General features: G+C 44.9%; 1 protein-coding gene and 1 pseudogene across 1 annotated transcript; both read left to right on the top strand.

Annotated features, from left to right (window-relative positions):
* Positions 1 to 1,600: 1,600 nt before the first annotated feature.
* Positions 1,601 to 15,367, top strand: LAMP5 (lysosomal associated membrane protein family member 5). Its single transcript, XM_066610856.1, has 6 exons — positions 1,601 to 1,670; positions 2,056 to 2,228; positions 3,093 to 3,224; positions 3,695 to 3,800; positions 8,900 to 9,088; positions 15,189 to 15,367. The coding sequence occupies exons 1-6, from the start codon at positions 1,601 to 1,603 to the stop codon at positions 15,365 to 15,367; spliced, it is 849 nt and encodes a 282-aa protein (XP_066466953.1).
* Positions 15,368 to 23,805: 8,438 nt separating this feature from the next.
* Positions 23,806 to 23,922, top strand: LOC136637113 (5S ribosomal RNA; annotated as a pseudogene).
* Positions 23,923 to 24,057: the final 135 nt, after the last annotated feature.

Genomic DNA, 24,057 nt, shown 5'->3' with positions numbered 1-24,057 from the left:
AGAATACACCGCCCATTAGTTTTGAATGGTTACAAATACATCCATGGTGTAGTGCAGTGGTTCTCACACATTTAGCACCGGGACCCACTTTTTAGAATGGGAATCTGTTGGGACCCACCGGAAGTGATGTCATGACCAGAAGTAACATCAACAAGTAGAAAAAATTTTCACAATCCTAGGCTGCAATCCTACCTACACTTAGCCAGGAGTAAGTACCATTTACTAGCATTGTTAAAAGCATATATATATAGTCTGTTGAAAGTACAGATCTGTAACATGTCCTGAAACTCAGTCACATACCATGGTAGCATCAAGTCTAATATATTAAAAATAAAATATTGAAATGAATGGGGACCCACCTGAAATTGGCTCGTGACCCCACCTAGTGGGTTCCAACCCACAGTTTGCGAAAAACTGGTGTAGTGTATGATTTTGTAATGTGGCATGACAACTGCGGACTTGAATTAACTCTATAAACCCTATTTACTGATGATTTTGGCTGCAATCCTATCCTCACTTATCTGGAAGTAAGTCCCTTTAACTATAGTGAGGCTTACCTCTGAATAGACATTCATAGGATTGGGCTCTTTGTCTCATTAATTTTGTTATCTGTGTAATTTGGTTTGAGAAGTTGAGTTTAAGGAGGCATTCCTACTCTTGCCGAACTCTGTGAAGGATTATTTGTGGGTGGGTGGGCTTGAGTCTCTTTAACTTCAGTTGAGTGTGCATTTTATTACTTCAGCACATTCCCCCCACTACACTCTTGTTATACCCTTCAGCCTTTTCTTGTTTCCTATTATCCACCTTCTGCACTACCAGATATTAAGCAGCTAACTTAATCAAGCCCATTAACCTAAAAAAAACAAAAAAAACTCAAGGATGATACACCAGCAGCTTCCTGAGTACAAGAAACCTTGAAGGCTTCAAAGCTATTGTCCTTTTTGCCTATCATTAACAGGGTTCACTGATGCCCCAAACGCTGTATGGAGGCGTATCTTGAATCTCCCAATGTCAGCTGGCAATTTCCAACCCCAGGAAACCAGAAGCTGCATTTTAATGGTTCGTTGAAGGGTTCCCACTAAGGCAAGACCTTGGAAGGGGAAACTGCTTTACAACTGCAAAGATCAGTTCAATAGAAGAAGAGTCCTCCATAGGAAGGATGTGAAGGAGAAGGACTCGCTCTGGAACTTGAGACTGGGTTGCCCACTGAAGACAGCGATGTGAGGGTGGAGGACAAGACATGGGACACCCGTAGTCTTCTGGAGGGGTTTCAGCGGAATCTGTGGTTCAACTCTGAGTGGCCAGCAGCCACTGGCTACAGCGCGGCTACTCTGGACAGCTCCTTCCAACCTCGCTCTCCGCCACTTGGAACCCGGAGCGCGTTTGGTACCACGGCGGCACTTCAGCACCAGTTTCCTTGGACAGCTCCCGCCGGCCTTCCACGCATACCCCGCCTCCGCGCCGTTCTGTGACTGGAGCCTCTTGCGATGATCTGAGCGCATTCGCCGCCGCGCTACAGGAGCAGCGGGAGCTTCCCAGGAAAGCCCACCAGGAGCAACCCCACCTCTCGCTGCCTGCTCGCGGGCTCCGCTTGGGAAGCATGGATCTGAGAAGGTGCGGGACCCCCACACGGGGCCAGAAACTCGGGCTGCTGCTGCTGCTTTTTTTCTGTGAGTATCCCCTCCCCCGTCCCAGCCTAGATTTCCCTGCAAAGGACCCCCTAGCAAGCGGGGCTTGAGTCTCTCCTCGGTTACGCACACCTTCTTCAGCTAAGCTTATGCTGCTTTGAGGAGAATCATATGGGAAGCGGGGAAAGAGCCATGAATGCTTCCCCCCCTTTGATTTGCAGGAGGGTCAATCAACGTGGATTCCCCACCCCGAATCGCTAGGTTAGCCGGACCGGGGTTTCCATGCAGGGGAGGCGGGTAACTTCATGCTTACACCAGCCAGGAGCCTTCCCCGTGGAGAGAAGTCCTTGAAGTCTAACTCCTCGGCTGAGCCATGCCACTGGAGCGGGCGATCCTCCTCCCTCGACGCCTTTTTCTTTCCCCGCAGATGCACTCACCGGCAACGTGGCCGAGCAAGAAGCGGAAAACCTCTCAGGGCTCTCTCCGAACCCCGAGAAGGCCATCTTTGTCGTTCGCGAAAACGGCACCACTTGTCTCATGGCGGAATTTGCAGCCAAGTTCATCGTCCCTTACGACGTGTGGGCCAGCAATTATGTGGATGTAAGAACTTCTCTCTCTCTCTCCCTCCCCCCCTCCCGCATATTTTTATAACTTATGGGAAGATCCAAGTTTCACATCTCTTCTGTTTTATATAGGAATTTTTGTTGGCTACAGTGCTCTGTGTGTGTGTGTGTGTGTGTGTGTGTGTGTGTGTGTGTGTGTGTGTGTGTGTGTGAGAGAGAGAGAGAGAGAGAGAGAGTATCGTGATCCCAACTATGCATGTTGCTAAGGCAATAAAACCACCACACTCCTCCCCCCCTTTGAAACAAGGCAAATCTTCGTCTCTTTTGCGAAGAGTTAAGCAAAGCTGGAGTGAGACGATCCGGTATAGGGAGCATTCACGCACACACACACACCCCTCTTTTTAGCAGTCCTTTTCTCCAAAGAAATGCTAGTTGCGTTTCTTGCGGGGCATAAAGTGTGTTTCGTTTTGATTCTTATATCTGTGCATGAAGTTGGGCGGGCTGTTTTTTTGTTTTTTGTTGTCTCCTCGTGAGTGTGAAAAAGAGATTCGATGCTATATAATTACTTATCTCGATTCCCTGGGGCTGGGAAGGGGGAGTCTATTGTGGGTAATTATACCTTGGGCTGTGCTGTAAAATCTCATTTCTTTCCAATGCGTTGCGCTGAAATGCTGGGATCCCACACATTGCTGTAGTCACTCTACCTGTGGTGGGCTGCTAGTTTTCTGGCTGCTGAAATACAGTGTAGGAAAAAGGGATTGGGGGGGGGCTTCACCACATCCCCCCTGATATTCCTCATGAAAGCATTTCAACCTCCTTTAATACCCTCCATTTTATTTTATTGTTTTTGTTACTCTTTGGGATCGGGTCCTGAACCTTTTGCGCTCTTGTGTGCATTCAGATGATCACGGAGCAAGCCTATATCCCGCTTTCTCGGGGAGCGGAAGAGCAAGGCAAGTGCGGCAGCAATGAATCAGAGCTCCAGATTTCCTGGATAGATAAAGCTTACACCCTCCGACTTTACTTTGTCAAGGTAAATGACGACCTCAGGCTCCCTGCCCAGGGCTCAGGAAAAACTAAGAGCTAGCAAGGAAGAATGAAATGGGGGGGGGATGAGGGGGGGGATGAGAGAGAGAGAGAGAGAGAGAGAGAGAGAGAGAGAGAGAGAGAGAGATGCGATCCTGGATCAAGCAAAATGGCATTATGTAGGGTGTTAAAAATCCTTGTCAATTTCATTAAATCCATGTCAGTTTCAGGCCTGTTTAGGGCCTAATCCAATGCACGTCTACTCAGAAGTAAGTCCTCGTGTAGTCAATGGGGCTTACTACCAGGTAAGTGTGGATAGGATTTCAGCCTTAATTCCCTGGAAAGAGGAGCATAGGGAAGATAAGTTAGCCTAGCCAAAGTTCTGGCCTAGCCAAATTCGGAGTGGGAGAGACTTCCCAGCCCTTTCTTAAACAGCTGCCTTTTCTTTCCCTCCGCCACTCTCTCCCCACCCCGCAGGAGGGTCGCAACACGAGCGCGGGACCGGAGGCTTGGTGGAAGATGAACAAAGTCCAGTTCGTTTATGACAGCTCGGAGCGCACCTACTTCAAAGACGCCGTCAACCGTGAGTGCTGGGCTGGGGAGAGGGCCTTTGCAGCGGGGAACGGGGCCAAGAGGTGTGGGGTGGGAGATCGAGGGGTCGGCGTGCGTTTGGGTTGAGAAAGCCAGGCTGGACCCACGATCTAAGCTGAAAAGGAAAGCAGAGGCCTGAAGGGTCAGAGTAGAAAGCAGACTCAGGCGCGGTTTAGCTGTGCCCAAGTCCTATACTATAGTACTACACTTCAAGCCAGGACAAAAAGACCCCCATTCATTCTTTCCTAGATTCATTCATTCATTCTTCTTAGACTTCTGACCCCCCACCCACCCCCATCGCTCCTGTCTATGGTTGACAAAGAGAACCGCCTCTTTGGATTTGTCCAATCTTCCTTGCACCAGATCTCTCCACCCACCCCTAGCCCTGAAGCCCGCACTGCGGAAAAGTGGCACCCCTGCATCTCTCCTTCAGCTGAGCGCCTCCTTTCTTGGGGATGTTTTCAATGCGTTTCCTGATTAAGACCTGAACCTTTCTCCCCCTCAACCAAACCTCCGGGTATAATACTCTTCTCCATCCTAGAGAAAATTCTTTCTTTCTTTCTTTCTTTCTTTCTTTCTTTCTTTCTTTCTTTCTTTCTTTCTTTCTTTCTTTCTTTCTTTCTTTCTTTCTTCTTTCTTTCTTTCTTTCTTTCTTTCTTTCTTTCTTTCTTTCTTTCTTTCTTTCTTTCTAGTGACCAATTCGACAATATAAGGCTATCGTTGGCCTCTCTCTTATTAAGAATTAATAAATTCTCTCTTAGCAGCTTCAGAATCCTAGGAGTCTTCCAGGGGAATAAGCCCCACTGAATTGAGTAGAGGATGTTGACTGACTTCTAAGTAAATCAGTTTAGAATTGGGTCGCATCCCATATATGCAGATGGCAGGGCCATATAGGTTTTGGATGCATGGTCTTTAAAAGGGATGTCAATTTATGACATTTAAATATGGTCAAAGTTCCATCGGAGGAGCAGGACTGAAAGGAAATGGGCAGGATTGCTTATCAATAAAGCTTGCCATTGTGAGAAGGAAAGTCCCCCCCCCCATTTTTTTCTTCTCTATTACAGTAGTTTAGGACTAAAATAGCATACGGAATTAAGCATACACCCTAAACTCCAAGACCCACAAAATAAAATTGGTCCCCACTGATTACTCAACTGAAACCTTTATTACACTGCTGCCCAAGGCTGCAATGCTATCCACACTTACCTGGGAGTAAGCCCTATTGACTATAATGGGACTTGCTTCTGAATAGACACCCAGGCATGGACTGTAAATGGATTTAACCTTGTACCCTTAATTTTTGTTTTGCAAACTCTTGATTTATAAATAACCAAGTTTTGTATAAGGGTGCATATAAGGCATGTGACTTTTGAATGCAGCCCTTGGGCTCCCAAGTCCATATTACAGTTTTATTCAACAAAATGTGACTCAAGTTGAAATCCTATACATATATCCACAGGAATAAATTCCAGTTATCTTGAAGCTTTCTGCTGAATAAACTTGCATAGGATTGTCTATCAAGTTGTTGTCCTATGCAGATTAAGCCCCTCTGTATCATGGGAGGACTTCATTCAAGATAATTTGTGCTGGGGTTGGTCTGTACCAAACCTCAGTAAGTTTCCATTTTCCTTTTGTTTGATTGTGGTGTTGATATTTTGCTTTTATATAATAGGCATTGTAAAATTAATGTAGGAGTCTCAATTTCTCTTCATTGAAATGGCAGTGATAAGATGCTAAAAACTGATGCTATTTAAATACTTTACAAATGTGAATACCTGTATATGTTTCGCTGGCACATGTGATGAAATTCAACTTGTGTGTGTGTGATTTTTAAAACCACAGTAGAGATTATTATTATCAATCATTACCTTGAATTTTCCTCTTGCTTAAAAAAAAAGAAAGATATTTTCCTAATGCCTATATTTACTGCTGTGTGTATCTGCAGTATGTACTGAGAGACTGTCAGTTATTCTTTTTTTGTTTTGTTGCATTGAAGCATGCAAAAGTCGCATTCAGTGGTTATAAATTGCACCCATCTAATGTCTGGATAGTTGAAGCTTCACCCTGAGTTATTTCTATTGTAAGGGTATATTGCAGAAAAATCCATTTAAATTTTTTTTAAAATAAGCATTTTAAAATAAGCTATAGATGGAAAAAATAAGCATGTATTTTCAGTATGGTTTGAAATGCACCACTCTATGCGCATGTTTCAATATGTTTTGTTGTCATATGTAACCATATCTTAGTTGTGTAGGACCCACAGCTTATTTTTCCAAAATACATGCCTTATTTTTTTTTGTAATGATTAAAGACTTATGCTTCAGTCCAGAAAAAATGCTTCATTGGGACATAGGAGCATAGAGAAGCACTTGCCATTTATTCAATGGAAACCGCATGGATATTTTTTTTTCCTTGACTGCAGCCCTACTTATTAACATTAACATTTGCGAATACTTTAATCACCTGAGCAATCCTGCAGATCTCAAGGGCAATGTTGTTCTTGCTCAGAATGAAGGAAAATGTTGAGTTTTATCCTGTTTTTATGTCAGCTCTCATGATTTCTTCATATTCATTTTTAGCATTGTTTGCTATGATGGTTTTGAGATGAGAGCCAGAACATTCGAAGTGGTGAGAGTGTTGGATCTACATGGGAGAATCCCAGGTCGCTTTGTGTCCTTGGTTAAGTCGCCATCTCTCTTCCAAGCCTTGCCTGCTGCATAGGGTAGATGAGGCAAAAATCCTGCCCCGAGTCAGATGACAAAACAACTATATAATAATCCTTGAGTCACATTGAGAATGCAGCAATATAGTTCATTTTGGATAATGAGGAATACAAGAATTCTAAAAGGTCACAATGTCAGATATTGAATATTCTGCATTTTTGATTAGGCACAATCCTTACTGTTTATAAATGTGATGGGGTGGGGGTGGCGGCACTGGGGGAAGCACAAGTTTCTTGTTCCCAATTCCTCTAAGTGTTGGCATTCAATGTGTGAATATTTTTCCGATTTTTAAAATGTAGTATAGGAAATATATCATCATCATTATCATTAAAAACAGGATTTGATCCTGCACCGAAAGTTTCTTAGAAATATGCATTGCCTTTTCCTGAAATGCAAGGCCCAATCCTAACCAACATTCCAGGACTGATGCCGTCACAATTTAGCCTTGAGGTAAGGGGACAAATGTTCCCTTACCTTGAGGAGGTCTCTCTGACTGCTCCCATATTGCAGGATGCAGTGCACTCCCTGTTGGTATGGCTGCATCAGCTCTGGAAAGTTGGATAGGATTGGGCCTGCAGAAAACCAAGAGAGCCTTGGGTCTTGCTCTCACTTGGGGAGGGGGCATAGCCATAGCTCACTGGTGGACCACACAGTTTGCACGCAAAAGGTTCTGAGTTCAATTCTGTATCTCCAGGTAGGGCTAGGAAAGACCCTTGCTTGAGACACTGCAGAGCCAATGGCATAGACAAGTGGTTCTCACAGATTTAGCACCGAGACCCACTTTTTAGAATGAGAATCTGAAAGGACCCACAGGAAGTGATGTCATGACCATCAAGCATCAAATCTAATATATTAAAACTAAAATATTGAAATGAATGGGGATCCGCCTGAAATTCGCTCGTGACCCACCAAGTGGGTCCTGACCCACAGTTTGAGAAACACTGAGAATACTGAGCTATATGGTTTGGTTTCTAGTATGTACAAACAATACATGAAACTACACTGCTAACTGGATGGAGATAAGTTAAGCTCCTGCCAGCATTTTTATTCTGCTCTAAAAATGATTGGCAGATTCCAGTCAGGTCACTCCAGCCAACAAGAATTGGTAGGGCACAATCCAACTTTGGCTGAAGATAGTGGCTAAACTCCTTTTGTCTTTGACTCTATACCTTTTTGACAGCAATACTGAGGAAATACTCCAAACTCTATTGGATCCATCTAGTCTTACTATGGGCACAACATGCACATGAAAAGGAATCCCCCTGGGCGCAACAGGGTACTGTTTTACCTCTGTTTTCTTTAATTTGCACAGTCACCATACCATGCCATTATAGGGAGTGCGTGGCCTGTGCATACCTCGCATCTCATCTAATCCTCTCCCCTGTGTTTGGTCAAAGAAAGCAAGCTACGGAGGGGGCAATATTCTGTCCAGTGGAACCTCTTCACATGTCAAGGTGGTGCCCATGGTTCGACTGTGCCAACCCCTTTGTGTTTCATTCATTCACTCTATTTATTGAACTTCTACCTGACCTTTCTGCTTTAGTAAGTTCACAACAAGTGTTCAGGTATTTTGTCCTTCAACTTTTTACAAGGTGTAATCTCTCTGGGTGTGATTAACACAGAGTCATAGTTTCTACTATATCAGGGGTGTCCAAAGTTTTTGGCAGGAGGGCCACATCGTCTCTCTGACACTGTGTCGAGGGCCAGGGAAGAAAAAGAATGAATTTACATTTAAAATTTGAATAAATTTACATAAGTTTACATAAATGAATATATTAAAGATGAACTTATATGAATGAATGAAGGTCTTGCAATAGCTCAAGGACTATAAAAGGCCTTGCTCAAAGCAAGGCTGGCCTTTCCTTTGCTGCTGCTACTGCATCACAGACATGAAACAGTAAGCACTGGACAGAGCCATCATCCCACAGCTCACGAGAGAGGTCAAACAGTCGCCCTCTTGCTGAGAGCAGTTGCGTTGGGCCAGTGTAGGCTCAACAAATCTCCAGAGGGCCAGAGGCTCATTGGAGACTGGGGGCTCCCTGAGGGCTGCATTGAGAGACCTTGAGGGCTGCAAGTGGCCCCAGAGCTGGGGTTTGGGCACCCCTGGACTATATCATAGACCAGATGAAAGGAGAGTCTGATTGTTGCCTTCTCTCCCCCTGATAGGAGTAGCATCAGGACTGGCACAGTGATTCTGACCATCACCCGATTTCTATAGTGCCCACACAAAATCCTTTGGGAATTCTCAGGGCATTAAAGTTGGTAGGATAAAGCTGTACAATTAGTGCCTCAAAATACTAGGAGCAGGGTATAGATTCTAAGCAACGGGGATGGTACTCATCCATGGACATTTCTATTCTCTTAACAGCTGGGAAGCACACATTCACCACACGTCATCTTTCAGCCTTAGTCACCCCAGCGGGCAAGTCCTATGAATGCCAAGCTCAGCAGACTATCACTTTGTCCTCCAGCGACCATCAGAAATCTGTTGTTTTCTTGTTGTCTGAAGTCCGTCTTCAGCCATTTGACATCAGCTCTGATTTTGTCTTCAGTGAAGGTAAGGGTCTCATGGGGCTGGTAAGCTTTAGGGCAAATTTTGGGAAGTAAAAATAATATTTCTTGTAAAACATTGTTCTATGGAAAGTTGGCATTGAACAGGGAACATAGTGCAGACTTTTAAAAAAGAGCACTGATAATGTGTTTCTTTGAACATCTTATACTAAAGTTTCATCCAGGTCACACCTTTCATTCATCCAGAGAAAAGTGGAATTTCCCCATTTCTTTCTGCTATGAATACTGGGATTCACTCTGCCCCTGGTGACATCAGTAGGAGGGTGCGGGGGGAAGTGCAGGCCACACCAGGTGACATCACTACTGGCCAAAATTTTTTAAATCTTGGTATTTCTGAATAATACCATCATGTTATATATCATTTGATGTGCAATTTCATACAAAATGTACTGAAACAAACCATGCTGAAATATGTCTATTCTGTCAAAAGTTATAGCCAAAAAACCAGTGGGGTGGAGCAATTTTTTGGCCAGAGGGCCACGCATCAAATATCTGGCGTGGTGTGGAGGGCTGGGAAAAAAATTTAAATATAAAATTTAAATAAATAAATTAGAGATGGAACTTAGATGAGTGAATAAATGAAAGAACTGGTTCATTCATTCAACCTCTCTGGCCCTCAGAATGCCCTCCAGACACCATCAGAGCACAGTTCTGGTCATGTTCAGTTGAGTGGGCCAGAGGCTTTCAGGGGACAAGAAGTTGGCCACAGGCTGGAAAGAGGCTTGCTGCGGGCTGCATCTGGCCCCCAGGCCGGGGCTTAGAGACCCCTGGAGTAAACCAATGCTGACGTCACATTGCAAGATAAAAAACAAAATCTGGATGTGATCAGAATTCCCTTTGCACAGTCACATCAGAATTCCCTTTGCACTGTAATTTAATCCATGCTCACTGGATTAAATTGCATCAATGCACATCAATAATCTGTACTATTGATGCAATCTGAGAACTGGGGAAACTATACTTACATGACTAGAATAACGGTAGAATAATGGCATTGTTGCAGTTGAACTGAGGTACTGTTACTAAGTACTGAGGTACCTAACTGTCAGGTAACTGAGAACTCCCAAACCTTGAGAGTAATTTAGGCTGGGGGAATTTTGCAAGTATCCACCATAGCTCTGAAGTGGAACAAAGGAGCATTAGTAAACAGAGCGGAGGAGGCTGAGATGATGGCATGCCTTTTTGTAATCTGTTGTACCGTTCCCTGCCTTAGTCTGTTTTGATGGGACTGGTACCCTTTGGCACCTTTGGACTAGCAACAGTCAACACAGTTCTCATGTGGCTTGTGGGGTTGACAGGTGAGCTGAGTCTGCATTAGCCCTCCTTCACAGCCTGGTGGAAGTTTGGCTGCTCCCTAAAACAGCACCAGAGAGTGTTGCCGCCACCACCTTGCACTCCTGGGCAGTGGAACCTTTTTACCCCTTCCTCCAGAATGGAAAAAGAGCTGCCTTCACCACGGCCTCCTCATCCACTCAGCTGCTTAGGACAGTAGTCAAGAGGGCAAGGAGGGTAAAGCAGGGCAAGGTGATTTGAATCCACCCCCAGTCTCCTTACCTTACTCTTTAGTGCCATCTTCTTCCTTTGTGCCATCCTATTTGAAATAGAGAACTCCCAGCATGCTCCACTCATCCTACTTATTTCAAATAGGATGGCACAGAGGAAAGTAAGGGGAAGGGGTTGGATTGTGCTCCAGAGCACTCTGTGCTCCGCCTGTCCTTGCTTGCTTGGCTGCTTTCCTAAGCAGTCCGGTGAGTGAGGAGGCAGTGGGGGTGGCAACTTTTTTTTCCTTCCTCCAGCATTGCTGGAGAAAGAGGTAAGCTGCCACTGCCCTGACCCTCTCCAAGTAAGAATCAGATGGGAGGGCTGATTGAAATAGCTGAGTGAGCAGCAGCCTGGGGCAGGCAAGTGCAGAGTGCAGGGTACCCCTCATCAGTTGAACACTCCCCCTAAATTGCCACTTAACATTAGTCCTCATGGGTGGGCCAACCCTGCTCCTTCAGGAAACACCCTGTTCAGTATAGATCCCACTCATTTCCCCCTGTATCACTGACTTAGTACTATGAGTGAAGGGGTGATAGAAGTGTCTTCTATCCCCACAATACCACTAGGACCAAATTTCCATTCATGAGGCCCAAGTGCTGACTCCAATTTGTTGCCATCAGATTGCTCAATGGCTGATTTTGGAATGGTTTCACAGATGTTTCTCAAGCACACTCTGTATTATAAGGCGACCAGTGATTTGGATTTATTTCTTATGGTATTTTTTTTTTCCTCACTAAGCTTGCAAGCAGAATTTCTAAGTCACACCATTTGTTGCACTTCTTTTCTTTATTGCCTTTGACTGTGCATCAGTCAATGACTCATACAGACTGGAGTGGTCTCCACTAAGTTCTCTACCAAACCCTTTTCCCATCTTCTGCTTGGTCAATGTTGATCAAACTCCACTGTTGTTCTGAAAGTCATTTCGTGGGGTTGCTTTTCTTTATCATTAGAGACAAGGTCTTTGAACAGAACCAGCAATCCTGCCTCCCTTTTTTGGCCCACTGGGGCCGTTGCAGTTGACTTGGTAACACAACAACAGTGATTAGTTATTGTGCTGGCAAAATGGCACAGTTCCTGAATGGAAGGAAGCCCATGTCAACATGCTTTCTAGAGCTCTCTTTGTTTCATCTGCTTGTGTTCTCCGCTAAATGTTGAGTAGAAGGTAGAAGATTGTCCAACTTTTGTAGCTTGTTTCTTTTCTCATGCAGTATTTCAGGTTAATGAAATGTTTTGGCTTTGTGCATGTATATATGTCTGTGGCTATGTCATAATGATTGGCATGTGAATGCCAGAGTCCAAAATATATGCACAGATCAGAAGAATAATGTACAAAATTGCTCTGCTGGACCATGGCCAAGGGCCCAGCAAATGCAGCACCCTTCCTGTTTCCAAAAGTGGTCAACCAGATACTCCTGGGAATCTCAGAGGCAGGGCATTAAGGCAAAAGCACTCCCTTCTTCAGCTTCCATCTGGTTCTAAATGAGATTCCATTTACCTAACATGCCCTTGATTGTTCTATCATCCTCCATGGGATTAGACAAATTCTTTTAACAGTGATCTAAGCCAGTTGCCATCACTACATCTTGTGGCAGCCAGTTCCACACGCTAATCATGCATTATCTGAAAAAGGACTACATTTGTTCAAATCCATTCCCCAAGCATTTCACCAGGTGAGTTCGAGCTACAGTACCATGAAAGGAGAAAACATTTTCTCTTCACTTCTTCCACACCATTCATGGCTTTATATTTATCATCCCTCTTTCATGTCATTTTAAAAAATAAACCCAGCCCCAGTGTTTTAGCCTTTCCTTGTTGGGAAATGATCCAAATACCTGGATCATTTTGATTGCCCTTTTCTGCACCTTTTCCAGCCCTCTTTGAGACATTGCATCCAGAGGTATACACAGTATTCCAAATGCAGCCACACCATGGATGTATGCAAAAGAATTATGATACTCTTGAAGTGTTCTATTTTTAGTTCCTTTCCTAATAATCCCTAGGATTTTGCTGCTTCCATGACTCACACAGTGAGCTGGTCGTCTCAGTGACCTGCCTATCATGACTCCCGAATTTTTCTTTTGGTTACTCATTGTTCAGACCTCACCAGGGTATATGTGAAGTGGAGACCTTTTGCCCCAATGTGCATTGCTTTACATTGAATCACTTACCGAATTGCTCATTGCTCACCGACTTTGGGAAGATGCTGCTGCGTTAAAGTAGCTATATTAGCATTCTGTGGGAGGCATGTATGTTTCATGACACAGTGTCAGTTGCAGTCACATTCTAACACCTTCCTTCTCCACAAAGTTATTGTGCTGTTAGTGGTGAGGTATTTGACAGTGATTGGCTGAGCTGCTACTGTTATTGTTTGCCAGAAGGCAAAGAGGCCTATGGCCCAATCTTAACCCTTACATGCTCCATAAATGCGCACTGTCACAGAAGTGCAGGAAAGGCTGCAGTCTTTGTCTATTTTCATGATTCTATTCAAGAACAGAATCTAATCAAAACTGCAGGAAGGTTTTGGAAGAAGGAAGGAAGGAAGGAAGGTGGTGGACTGAAAAATAGAAGGTTCTGAAAAAATTTGGGGAATGGTCAGGTTGCATTGGTTCTCTAAGCAGAGTGCTGTGGTTTTGTAACTGCTTGGCTTCCGTGGTTCATATTCTCCAGACTTTTGGGTCACAAAACCAAACAGAAAAGTGTAAATTGCATAGCAAGCAAACCGTGCAACAAAGGGTAAAGAGTGCAACTGTCTCCTTACCTTTGGCAATGGCATCAATGATGAGGTTGACCGAGTTCAGAAATGTGGTAAATCTCATGGCTCAAGCAGCACAATCCTAATTTTCAAATGGCCACGGCCCTCAGTAATTACCTCACTTTTGATTTTAAGGCTTGCCTTTAAGGCTAGGCCTCCTTAAAAAACACATTTCAATGTTCAACAAGATAAATAAAACAAGTGGTGCGCCATGGTCACAGTCAATGACCCTCACTCCCCCCTCCATTCCCATTCACACATGTTCCTCCATCTGCTGCCTGTCTTTCCAAAGTTGGCTCATGATGTTGCACGAAGGGAGCAGCCCTGACTAGTATTACTATGTTGGCAGCTGCCACCATTGCTAGATGTGGCATAAGGTGATACGCAGTCACGTCATGGGGCAGAGAAGTTGGTCAAAGAAGGACATGGACAGAACAAGACTTGGGGCACTTGTTAGGCAACATAGATGCAGGATACCTGTGCTTGATCTCAGATCTGTCCAGACTGGGTGTGTTATTTGCACAGCTTCCAAATATTCATAGGATTTGACGCTGCCTTGATGTCTTCCTTTGCCTCGGATTCTCTTAGTGCCAAGTGTATGTAGTGCACCAAGCTGTGGCCCTGCTTGAGGAAACCCAGGTACAAGTTCTTACTGAGCCATGAAAGGTTCCTGAGTTCTGCATCAGTGGTGCTCTCTTAGCTCAACTGACCTTACAGGGTGGCTGTGGAGGCAATATAGGGAGGAACACCATGCTGCCCCAAACTCCTTGAACAAGGGGAGGAAAAGTCAAAATACTCAAAATGAATTTTCAATAGCATGGGTCAGGCCTGGTTAGTACTTGGATGGGAGACCACCTGGGAATACCGGGTGCTGTAGGCTTATACCATAGTCTTTCGAGACTGAAGGTTGCCAACCAGCATCAGGTTTGGAATCATCATCATCATCATCATCATCATCATCATCATCATCATCATCATCATCATCATCTGTTTCCACAAAAAAGCTTACATTCACCCATAGCTCGTGTTTGGGGGTGGGCTTTTAATTGCCACTTTTTCCTTTGTTTACAGTTTGATTGGCTTTGTTTTGCTCCTCTTATTGGTGCATTTTAATTGCTGCTTTTGGCTTGTCCGCCTTTATGTTCTACTGAATTTTGAATCTACTGCTGTGTTGTTTTTTGTGAATCTCTTATTCACTGCTTGATGAGTTATGCTGGGGTTGGGTTTTAATTTATGCTATTTTTTCTATAATTGCTTTAGATCGGGGGTGTCAAATGTAAGGCCCGTGGGCTGGGCGCAGCACCGAGAAGCTCTTTATCCAGCCCTCACTGTAATTGGGCTCTCCCAGGGCCACCCTTTCAGTAGAGCCACTTCTGTTGGGGCATCATTTTGCAGAATACCTCTCAGATGCTGAGCTGTGAAGTGATACCTCTGCAGAAGCTGCACTGCTGAAAAGACAGCCATGCTCTCATATCTTGAAAATAAAATCAAGATTTGTGTATTTTCTCTTCTGTCATTTGCAGCTGATGAGTTCCTACTTGAAAGCTGTGCTTATTTCTGGTCAGCATCTGTTTAGTGATGTCACTTCCTGCTTCATGATGTCACTTCCGGCCATCAGCAGGTGCCATGAATGCTATACGAAATGAGTTTGAAACCCTGCTCTTGATGCTTAGCCAACTTGTGCAATTCTAAAAAAAGAGGGAGCTGGGATATAAAGTTTTAAAATAAATACAGTAACTAATCTCTCTCTCTCTCTCTCTCTCTCTCTCTCTCTCATATCTCAATATTGCAGAACATAAATGTCCAGTGGACCAAAGGGAACAATTAGAAGAAACTCTTCCTCTTGTTCTGGGGTTGATCTTGGGACTGGTTATTGTGATAACCCTCGGTGTTTATCATCTCCATCTCAAAATGACAGCTAATCAAGTCCAAATTCCACGAGACAGATCTGAGTATAAACATATGGGATAGCTAACTCCCAATCAGGGAGTTGGAGCAAAAGCACTTTTTTCTATAGGTCAGGAACCCACATACTAGGAAACAGTCTATTGCATAATGACCAAATTGGGAGGAATGGGGGGTGGTGGAGAATTAGCCATTCTGCCAAAGCCATTGCCTAGAGCAGGGGGCAGTATTCTTTTTTCAGACTAGTCAGCACAATTGCTAGCTTTGCCTATATTTTCCAGATTCCTTTTCCCATTCATGTAATGAGGGAAGTGCTTTGGATGAAGATATATGTTTTGCTCTGATAATGGACTAACAGTCCAATCTCAAGGGCTGGAGTCACCAGTGGAATGCATGTTCCACAGGCAGCAACTGCTGACAAAGCACTGTAAATTTATTTCTAGCAGTGCCCTAAGTAGCAGGCTGCTGGAACACCAGTGGGAAGGCCAGAGCCTTCCCATGCACATCATCAAGCTTGCCCACCACCCGCTGGAGCAGGTAAGCCAGCAGGAGAGGCAAGAGAGGGTGGTGGAGGGTGGGATAGGGAAGGAACTGGGTGGGGGAGGGATGCAAAACAGAGGTTGGGAGGTTGCAGGAAGGGTGGATCTGGTAGTGATGGTGCACACTGAATCCTGTCCACCTTTCCTGCAACCTCCTTGCCCCCTTTCTCTACTTGGACTTGTGCTAGCAAAATCACTAGTGCAGGCCTGAGGAGACTCATTGCAGGCTTATGCAGGGGTAAGGGGTTTTAATCCCCTTTTCCTGCTGAAGCCTCCCAATCCACACATCGACCTACACGCACCCGCACCTGCTGGATACGGCACACCTGTTTTTGGTGTGGCTGCACCAGTAGGGGGGGAGGGAAGATAGGATTGGACCGCTAGCATATGACAATGGTGATGATATAAGAGAGACCAGTATGCATGCTTACTCTAAAGTAAATCCCACTGTGTTCCGTGAGGCTTACTCTCAGGGAAGAGGGCATACATTTGCATCCCTAGTTCTGTATTCCAAAGTACCAACAGTTCCTGTAGAAATGAAGTAATATTTAGGAGCAAGGACACAAGGGTTGTGCCCCCCTCCAACCCCCCCCAAACATTCTCCAAGGAATAATGCCATTTTGAAAAATACCAGCCAGGTAGTGTACTGATGTGAAACCACAGTTGTCCACTTCAGCTCACCTCAAGTCAAAATCTGGTTCAGTGGGGCCCGGAACAAGATTCTGTGGGTTTTAGCTTGAAGAGCATTTGTGTTTTGCTTATTGGGGAATGCTTTAGCACCAGAGCAACTTTCTGGTTGTTGCTGCACAAAAACCATAAGAGTGTCATGCTGTTGTAAGCCAATCAAGAAATGCTTCTGGGCTGGGCACTTTTGCATGTACTGTGATTGAAAACTGCCTACTGCTATGTGGCAATTCCATAAGATGACAATGACAACAACAACATATTACTATGCAGATATCTTCAGGTGTTATAAATATATATGTGTAAATATATATATGGAAAACCCCAATAAATCCTAAATTATCTTGATTAATGGAGAGCATTTTTCAAGTCAATGCAAATATAGGACTCAATAAAATATGTCATGGGCGTTCTTATTCCCTTGGAATCTACCTCTGCTTCCCTAAAAGAAATGGATTGCAGATAAGATGTCGGAGGGCTACAAAAAGTACATGCTATCTTAGGGCTTTCATCAGTGAAGCCTCAAGCAGCAAGAAGGATGGAGGTGGTGGGGAGGAACTGGCCTCAGTCCAAGCCAAATTCCATTTTGTCACATGTAGGCCATTGCCTTGGACAATGACTTGCAGTCTCAGCTGTTTCAGATGCATCCATCAAATTCAGAGGGGTCAAGGTGAGTTTTTTGGTTTCTTTTTTTTTTTTTTTAATGTGCACACAGCTCAGAGGCAGCTCAACCATGAGGTGAACCAAATGTGGCTTGCATCAGGGTGGGTGGTGGATTTGGGATGCCCTACATATGATTCATGGAGAGTTGGCACCCCAAAATAAGGTCCAGCTCCATTGTATAATGAAAGGTAAATTGAAGTCACTGAGGACTTAGGTGTAGGTTTTAGGCTTCTACACACATTTTCTGAGCAACGGTTGGAAAGATCTAGCCTCGGCCATTTGCAAACTGCTAGTTGGGAGGGCAGTGCTGTCTCTCCTGCTGGGCAGTGTCTGGGGCCCATAAGTGTCCCACCAGCACCCAGAGTCCCGCAATGTAGCCTACATTACATACCAAGATGCCTGATAATTAACTTCTGTAAAAGTGGCAAGGAAGTTGCAAGCAGTTCAGAAATATGTTCGTTCAGAGAAATGTTTAGTCTCTGTAGTACATTCACAAGCACTTACGACAGGGTTTGGAAACTTTATTTTAACCATAGCAAGGCCACTTCTATCTCTCGCCTAGAACTTAACTAACAGCAACTATTTACAGAATGGAAAGTGAAACTAATACAAAGTAACTGGTTTGCCTCTAAGCATCAAGTACTGTAAGTCTGTCCTCTCCAAATGCACACCCGTCAAGTGACCTGAATTTAACACAGGAAATGTCCTGTGAACCAACAGATTCTTATGTGCTACTAAGGCTTAGTCCTTTTGGGGGCAATCAACTTGTGTTTGGAGTTGTCCGGCAATCAGCCCACATCTTACATGGGCTTTACTTGTGCAAATTCAGTTACACACAGTCAACAAAGAAACAATGCTGATGACCATGGAAGAGGGGTAGGTTTAAGCATGGTTTAAGTCTGTGTCCCAGGACTGCCTGGAATTGTGGGGACTGAGCCCCATGGGGAGGGAATTAAGAAAGACCTCCAAGACCACCCCCCTAATAAGCCAGGCAGGGACCCTTGGGCTTTTCTGGTAAGCAGCTCACCCCCCAGTGCCAGGGAGCAGAGGGACCCACTTTTCCCTGGAGTTGGCCATGAAGAACCTCTGTATGAAGCAGGACCGGTTGTTTGTGTGAGAACTGCAGATCTGAAAGAAATCAGGAAAGAACTGAGGGCCCAGTCCTATCCAATTTTCCAGTGTTGGTGCTGCTATGCCTATGGGGTATGCACTGCTTCCTGTTTGGGGGAAGCAGTCTTGGAGGCCTCCTCAAGGTATGGAAACATTTGTTCCTTTACTTCGGGACTGCATTGCAGCTGCCCCAGCGCTGGAAAGTTGGATAGGATTGGGCCCTGTCTCAGAAATGACACTCTTCTCCCTTTGTAAAGGGAAGAACCGTATTCTCCTTAAGACAGATTCAATAAAATACACCCTAGCACAATGGTTCCCAAACTGTGGGTCAGGACCCACTGGTGGGTCGCAACCTGATTTTTGGTGGGTCACCAAAGGGTGATGGATAGATCAGCCAACTAATTGCCTCAAAACTTGGCTATTCCAAAATCAGATACTGTAGCTGCTAATTACCTACAAAGAGCTCAGCTACTGCAGTTTGCAAGCATGTGTAAATATAGGGAGAGAAATGTTTAAGGGTCTATTATTCTGGTTATTATTACTTATAAATAAATTTTTCTTTTTAGACCTTTTTTAAAAGCCTAGTAAACTTAGGTGGGTCCCGATAGAGTGTTGTTTAAAAAAATGGGTCTCATTGCTAAAAAGTTTGGGAACCATTGCCCTAGCACCATCTCTCTTGCCTCTTGAAAGTCATTTTTCCTTGTCCATACTGATTAGCAGGGGATGGAATATCTTACACCAACCCCTACAATGTGGACTCTCCCCCTTGGAATGACACTCAGGGAAAGGGACTGCAGCAGGTGAGTGAATGGATGCAGCCTGATGTAGCAGGTCCTATCTAGCAAGAGCCAGATCTAGTCAACCTCATCATGAATTTCCATTGTGTGAAAGCAGGGAGGACACTGATCAGCCTGTGATCAGCCCTGAGATGTCTTGAGCTGCAACTGAAGCCTCCTGGGTAGCTTTCATGAGAATCTCTTGCAATTCCCTTTTGCCCAGCAGTTGTTACTCTGTGAAAATGGCCAGCTAAAAATACTGGGAGTGGGGGTGGGGGAGTGGAGAAATGAAAACATCTGCTCTGTTATTTTGCATCCAAGTTGTAATAAAAGGAAGCAAATGGATAAGCCCTCTATGCCAAATGAGTCCTTCCTCAGCCATCATTTGTTCTTCTGTTGAGAGAGAGAGAGAGAGAGAGAGAGAGAGAGAGAGAGAGAGAGAGAGAGAGATTCCAAAGCCTTGGGTGGCCAGTTCATACACAGCAGATGAATTTAGTCTAGAGTGATCATAATCAGAAAAGCACTATTTAGGTACTAATTATCTTTTTATTCTAGTAACTAATTAGTGCATTGTATTCCACCCTGGGAGCTGCAGGGTAAAACTTGTGTTCTTATAGCATGTGTGCTATGCGCACGCGCACCCCCGCCTCCCAGCATTTTAAGGTCTCAGTCTGAATGAATGAATGTTTCTATTTGTGCCTGCACCAGGGACTGTAGTAGGTGGAGAGAGGTGATGGGAAACAGACACATGACTGAGTAAAAACCAGTCACAACTGTATAAGCCACATGACTGTTTCCATGAAAGTCTGTCACACTTGACAGTGTCCAGGCTGGACCCAGGATAGTCCAGAAGTGGACCAGATGGGAGATGTTCCCCCTGTGGTCCACTCTTAGGCTCAACCATCCATATAGTGAAGCCCACTGACTGTTGGGTGACCCATTTTGTTGTGGTACCGAAGAGCCATGGAACATTTCATGCCTGGCTCCTCCTCCACCTTTCACCTGCCACCCTTGATGTGAAGGGCACAAAGAGGTGCCCGCACCAAAGTGGGGAGCTGGGCTTCTGTTTACTGGGTAAATAGAATAAGTTTACCATTAGCAAACTGCTAGTTGGGAGGGCAGTGCTGTCTCTCCTGCTGGGCACTGTCTGGGGCCCATAAGTGTCCCTTTATAGGGCATTTGTAGTCCCTTTAAATAGGAGTGATTAACCTTCTTCTGTTCATGTCCATGCATATCACAGTTTTGTTGTGCTCTGGGAGAGGGTCAGTTCATTGTGTAAAAATATTGAGATAGGATGCCCTGAGATGCACCCATTATTTGAGTGATGGTGATGTAAATGGTCTTTATAGAGGCATATTGGCTGCAGTTACTATGTCTTTGGTACAAAAAAAATCTGAAAAAAGAAAATAAACTGCCTTCTCAGAAGCTTCGGGGTCATTGAAAAGGACTGATGAAGTACTAAACTTCCATGCTGCAATTGAAAAAAGGATACTAAACTAGATGGTTATTTGGACTGATCCCACAGGGGCTGTTGTATTAACACAGTCACAGCCCAATCCAACCTAAATTCCCACACAGCGATGCAATGGCACAAGTGTGGCTTCCACTGCATCCCATAGGGAATTTCAACTGCTGGAGGTCTCCCTGAGGTAACAGGACATTTGTCTCCTTGCTGTGGGGTAAGCCCCAGCAGCAGCAATGCATCTACTCAGATCGCCACCAATCATGTCGCTGTGCAAGTCCGTGTTGTTTCCTGCGGGAGGATCAGGTACAGGAAGGGGTCAGGATTTGGCATGTGCTGCCGCCAAACCCACCCCTGGGCTCGATCTGCTCACCCCAATCCCTGTCTCCTCCCCATCCTGCCCTTCCCTGTCCTGTTCACCCCCTTCCCCCAGTCATCCTCCTGCACTGGGCTTCCCTGCTTCTGTCACTCCACCAGCATGCACTACCAGCAAGGCTTCAACCTTTCCCCTGGTATGCTGGCTCCCTTGAACTTAGCTGCTGGTTTGAAAACTTGGTGCCATCTGCCCTTCAGAACATGGCAGGGCAGTGGTTCTCAAACTTTTTCGCCCAGAACCACTTTTTAGAATGATAATCTATTGGGACCCACCAGAAGTGAGGTCATTAACCTGGAAGTGATGTCATGGCCAGAAGTGACATCATCAAGCAAGAAAAATTTTTAACAATCCTAGGCTGCAATCCTAGCCACACTTACCCAGGAGTAAGCCACACTGACTATCATTGTTAAAAGCATATACATTGTAGCCTGTTAAAAGTACAGATGTTCCAAGTTTCTGGAGGAGAAATCCATTATGGGGTACAAGCCATGATGTGTGTGCGCAACCTCCTGATTTTGGAGGTGGTCTATGTCAGAATGCCAGATGCAAGGGAGGGCACCAGGATGAGGTCTCTTGTTATCTGGTGTGCTCCCTGGGGCATTTGGTGGGCCGCTGTGAGTTACAGGAAACTGGACTAGATGGGCCTATGGCCTGATTCAGTGGGGCGGTTCTTATGTTCTTATGTCCCCAAATGCAGTCACGTATCATGTTGGCATCAAGTCTAATATACTAAAAATAAAATATTGAAATGAATGGGGACCCATCTGAAATTGGCTCGCGACCCACCTAGTGGGTCCCAACCCACAGTTTGAGGAACAGTGTGGTAGGGTATAAACTGAGAAAGTATATTGTTGCATGAATGCAATGTAAAAACATTCTCCACAGCAGAACTGCAAACATGTATTATTATTTTATTTGTGTGTGCATTTTCTCCACTGAGTGGGTTTGCTGTGCACAAAACTTTTATTTTTTAAGATGACAATTATTTCTAATAAATGCAATGGATACTGCTGAAAAAAGTATTTCCCAATAAGAAAATTACAGATATCTCTTTCCATTTAAAAGGTGAAACATGTACAGTAGTTTCTCTGAAGATCAAGGATGTTTTATCTTGCTGCTTATGGTTTTTGCTTTCATACAATCATTTTTATTAATAAAGTTCAACTCCTTACTTCTTAAAAAAATGGTGGAATCATTCTGAATTAGCAATCAGTTTCGGGCACATGATCTTGGTTGGGCACCAAGCACATATGGAATGGCTTTCCCATTTGTTTTAATAGAGAGCTGAGCTGACATAGAAACAATTCAGACCATACATCTGCGGTTTGCAAACTCTCTGGGGATTTGAAACCCGCAGTAAGTCTTTGTGGAGGTGGGGAGGAGGCAGCAGGGGCAGGGGGAAGGCAGCGAAGCGATCCCCAGGATCGCGTCGCTCAGGGGGCTGCAGGGACTGGGATGCACTCACCAGTCCCTGCAGCAGCCGTCACTGTGTGCGGGGAGCCCTGTGCGAGCACCTGCAGGGTGCCCCATGTCAGGGAAAGGGAGAGTGGAGCAATCTGTTCTGCCTCCGCAAAAGTACTAACCAGAAGCGGAGCGCGATTGCCCCACTCTCCCTTTCCCTGACCTGGTGCTCGCGCAGGGCTCCCTGCACACAGCGACGGCTGCTGCAGGGACTGGAGGGTACACCCCAGTCCCTGCAGCCCTGTCAGAAGGGAAAGTGGAGCAATTGTGCTCTGCTTCCGGTTTTGCAGAGCAGGACACGATCGCTCTACTTTCACTTTTCCTGACCTAGGGCGCCCTGCCAAAGGTTGCGCAGGGCTCCCCGCACCCCTGGGAGGCTGCAGGAGGCTTGGGCAAGTGCACCCAAGCCCCTGCAGCTCCCCTGAGCAGCGCGATCTGCAGGATTCCCCCTCTCCTGGCTGCCCCCGCCCCTTAAGGGGGCGGAGGCCAGGACCCACAGGCTGGGTCGTCGCGACGCCCCAGTTTGAATACCACTGCCATACATCATTCTGTAGTCTTTCATATATGTCAGTGGTATTTCAAATAATAAGTTGCATCACAACTTTTTGTGCAGTAGTGCTCTGTCATCAGAAGTTTCTTCTATGAACAGAAAGAAGGTGCGCTCACACAATGAACTTCTCTTGTAGAGCACCACCTATGCCAAAGGTGTGAATACAACCCATTATGTTTTCCGATATGAAGACTAATCCCCTTTAGAAATAAATGCATATTTTTCAATGTATAAAAGCTGGAATTGTGGATGATTTCCACCATAGGCACATGGACTAGGGAGCACTGTATGTATCAACTGACATCATTGCTGAACACAAATTTATGTGGCAATTCACGCACTCCAAAAGACATACTTCAAAAAAATTTTTATGTTGTTATAACATCAGCCCTCACTGAAGCAGATGGCAAAGATTGGGCATTTATCATTTACCATCATCAGTGAAAACCAATAGCCTATGAGAGAGAGCTAAACCAACAGGGCTCTGCATTTTTGCATTTTAGAGCCCAATCCTATGCATGTCTACTCAGAAGTAAGTTTCATTACAGTCAATTGGGCTTATTCCCAGGTAAGTATGGATAGGGTTGCAGCCAATTTGAGGAGGCCTATCAAACAGCCAAGCAATATGTTTTCAGCTGAGTCAGGATTCAATATTGATTAGGACCACCTACATTCGTGTTGTTAGGGAGCTAAGTTCTTGAACACTGGAAAACAATAGCTGAAAGGTCTATATTGAGCACTGTGTCCTATGTACACTTGCTTTGGAAGTAATGGTGCATTGAAATAGTTGAATCCTGATCCTATGAATCCACTTTATCTATAGGAATGCAAATAGAAGGTCCCTTTAGCTCAAGAAGCAACTATCCTTGACTTATGACTGCAAGTCATCAACTGTTACCCTGCACATGCCCGATCTCGTCTGATCTTGGAAGCTAAGCAAGGTCAGGCCTGGTTAGTACTTGGATGGGAGACCGCCTGGGAATACCGGGTGCTGTAGGCTTATACCATAGTCTTTCGAGACTGAAGGTTGCCAACCATCATCATCATCCAGTCCATTCCCACTTGATGTTGTCACTACAGCATTCAGGTCATGCTGTTACACCAACAGCATGCAGGTCAAAGCATGCACACAGGT

This window comes from Tiliqua scincoides, chromosome 1 (genome assembly GCF_035046505.1).
Source record: "Tiliqua scincoides isolate rTilSci1 chromosome 1, rTilSci1.hap2, whole genome shotgun sequence".
Taxonomy (NCBI): domain Eukaryota; kingdom Metazoa; phylum Chordata; class Lepidosauria; order Squamata; family Scincidae; genus Tiliqua; species Tiliqua scincoides.
This window is presented reverse-complemented; position numbering and strand designations above follow the sequence as displayed.

What these genes read in the sequence shown, in the direction of transcription:
- LAMP5 (XM_066610856.1), top strand. Translation starts at nt 1,601, where the DNA reads ATGGATCTGAGAAGGTGCGGGACCCCCACACGGGGCCAGAAACTCGGG. An exon ending in GCTGCTGCTGCTTTTTTTCT is followed by an intron (nt 1,671 to 2,055) that starts GTGAGTATCCCC and finishes CTTTCCCCGCAG; the next exon opens with ATGCACTCACCGGCAACGTG. An exon ending in GGGCCAGCAATTATGTGGAT is followed by an intron (nt 2,229 to 3,092) that starts GTAAGAACTTCT and finishes GTGTGCATTCAG; the next exon opens with ATGATCACGGAGCAAGCCTA.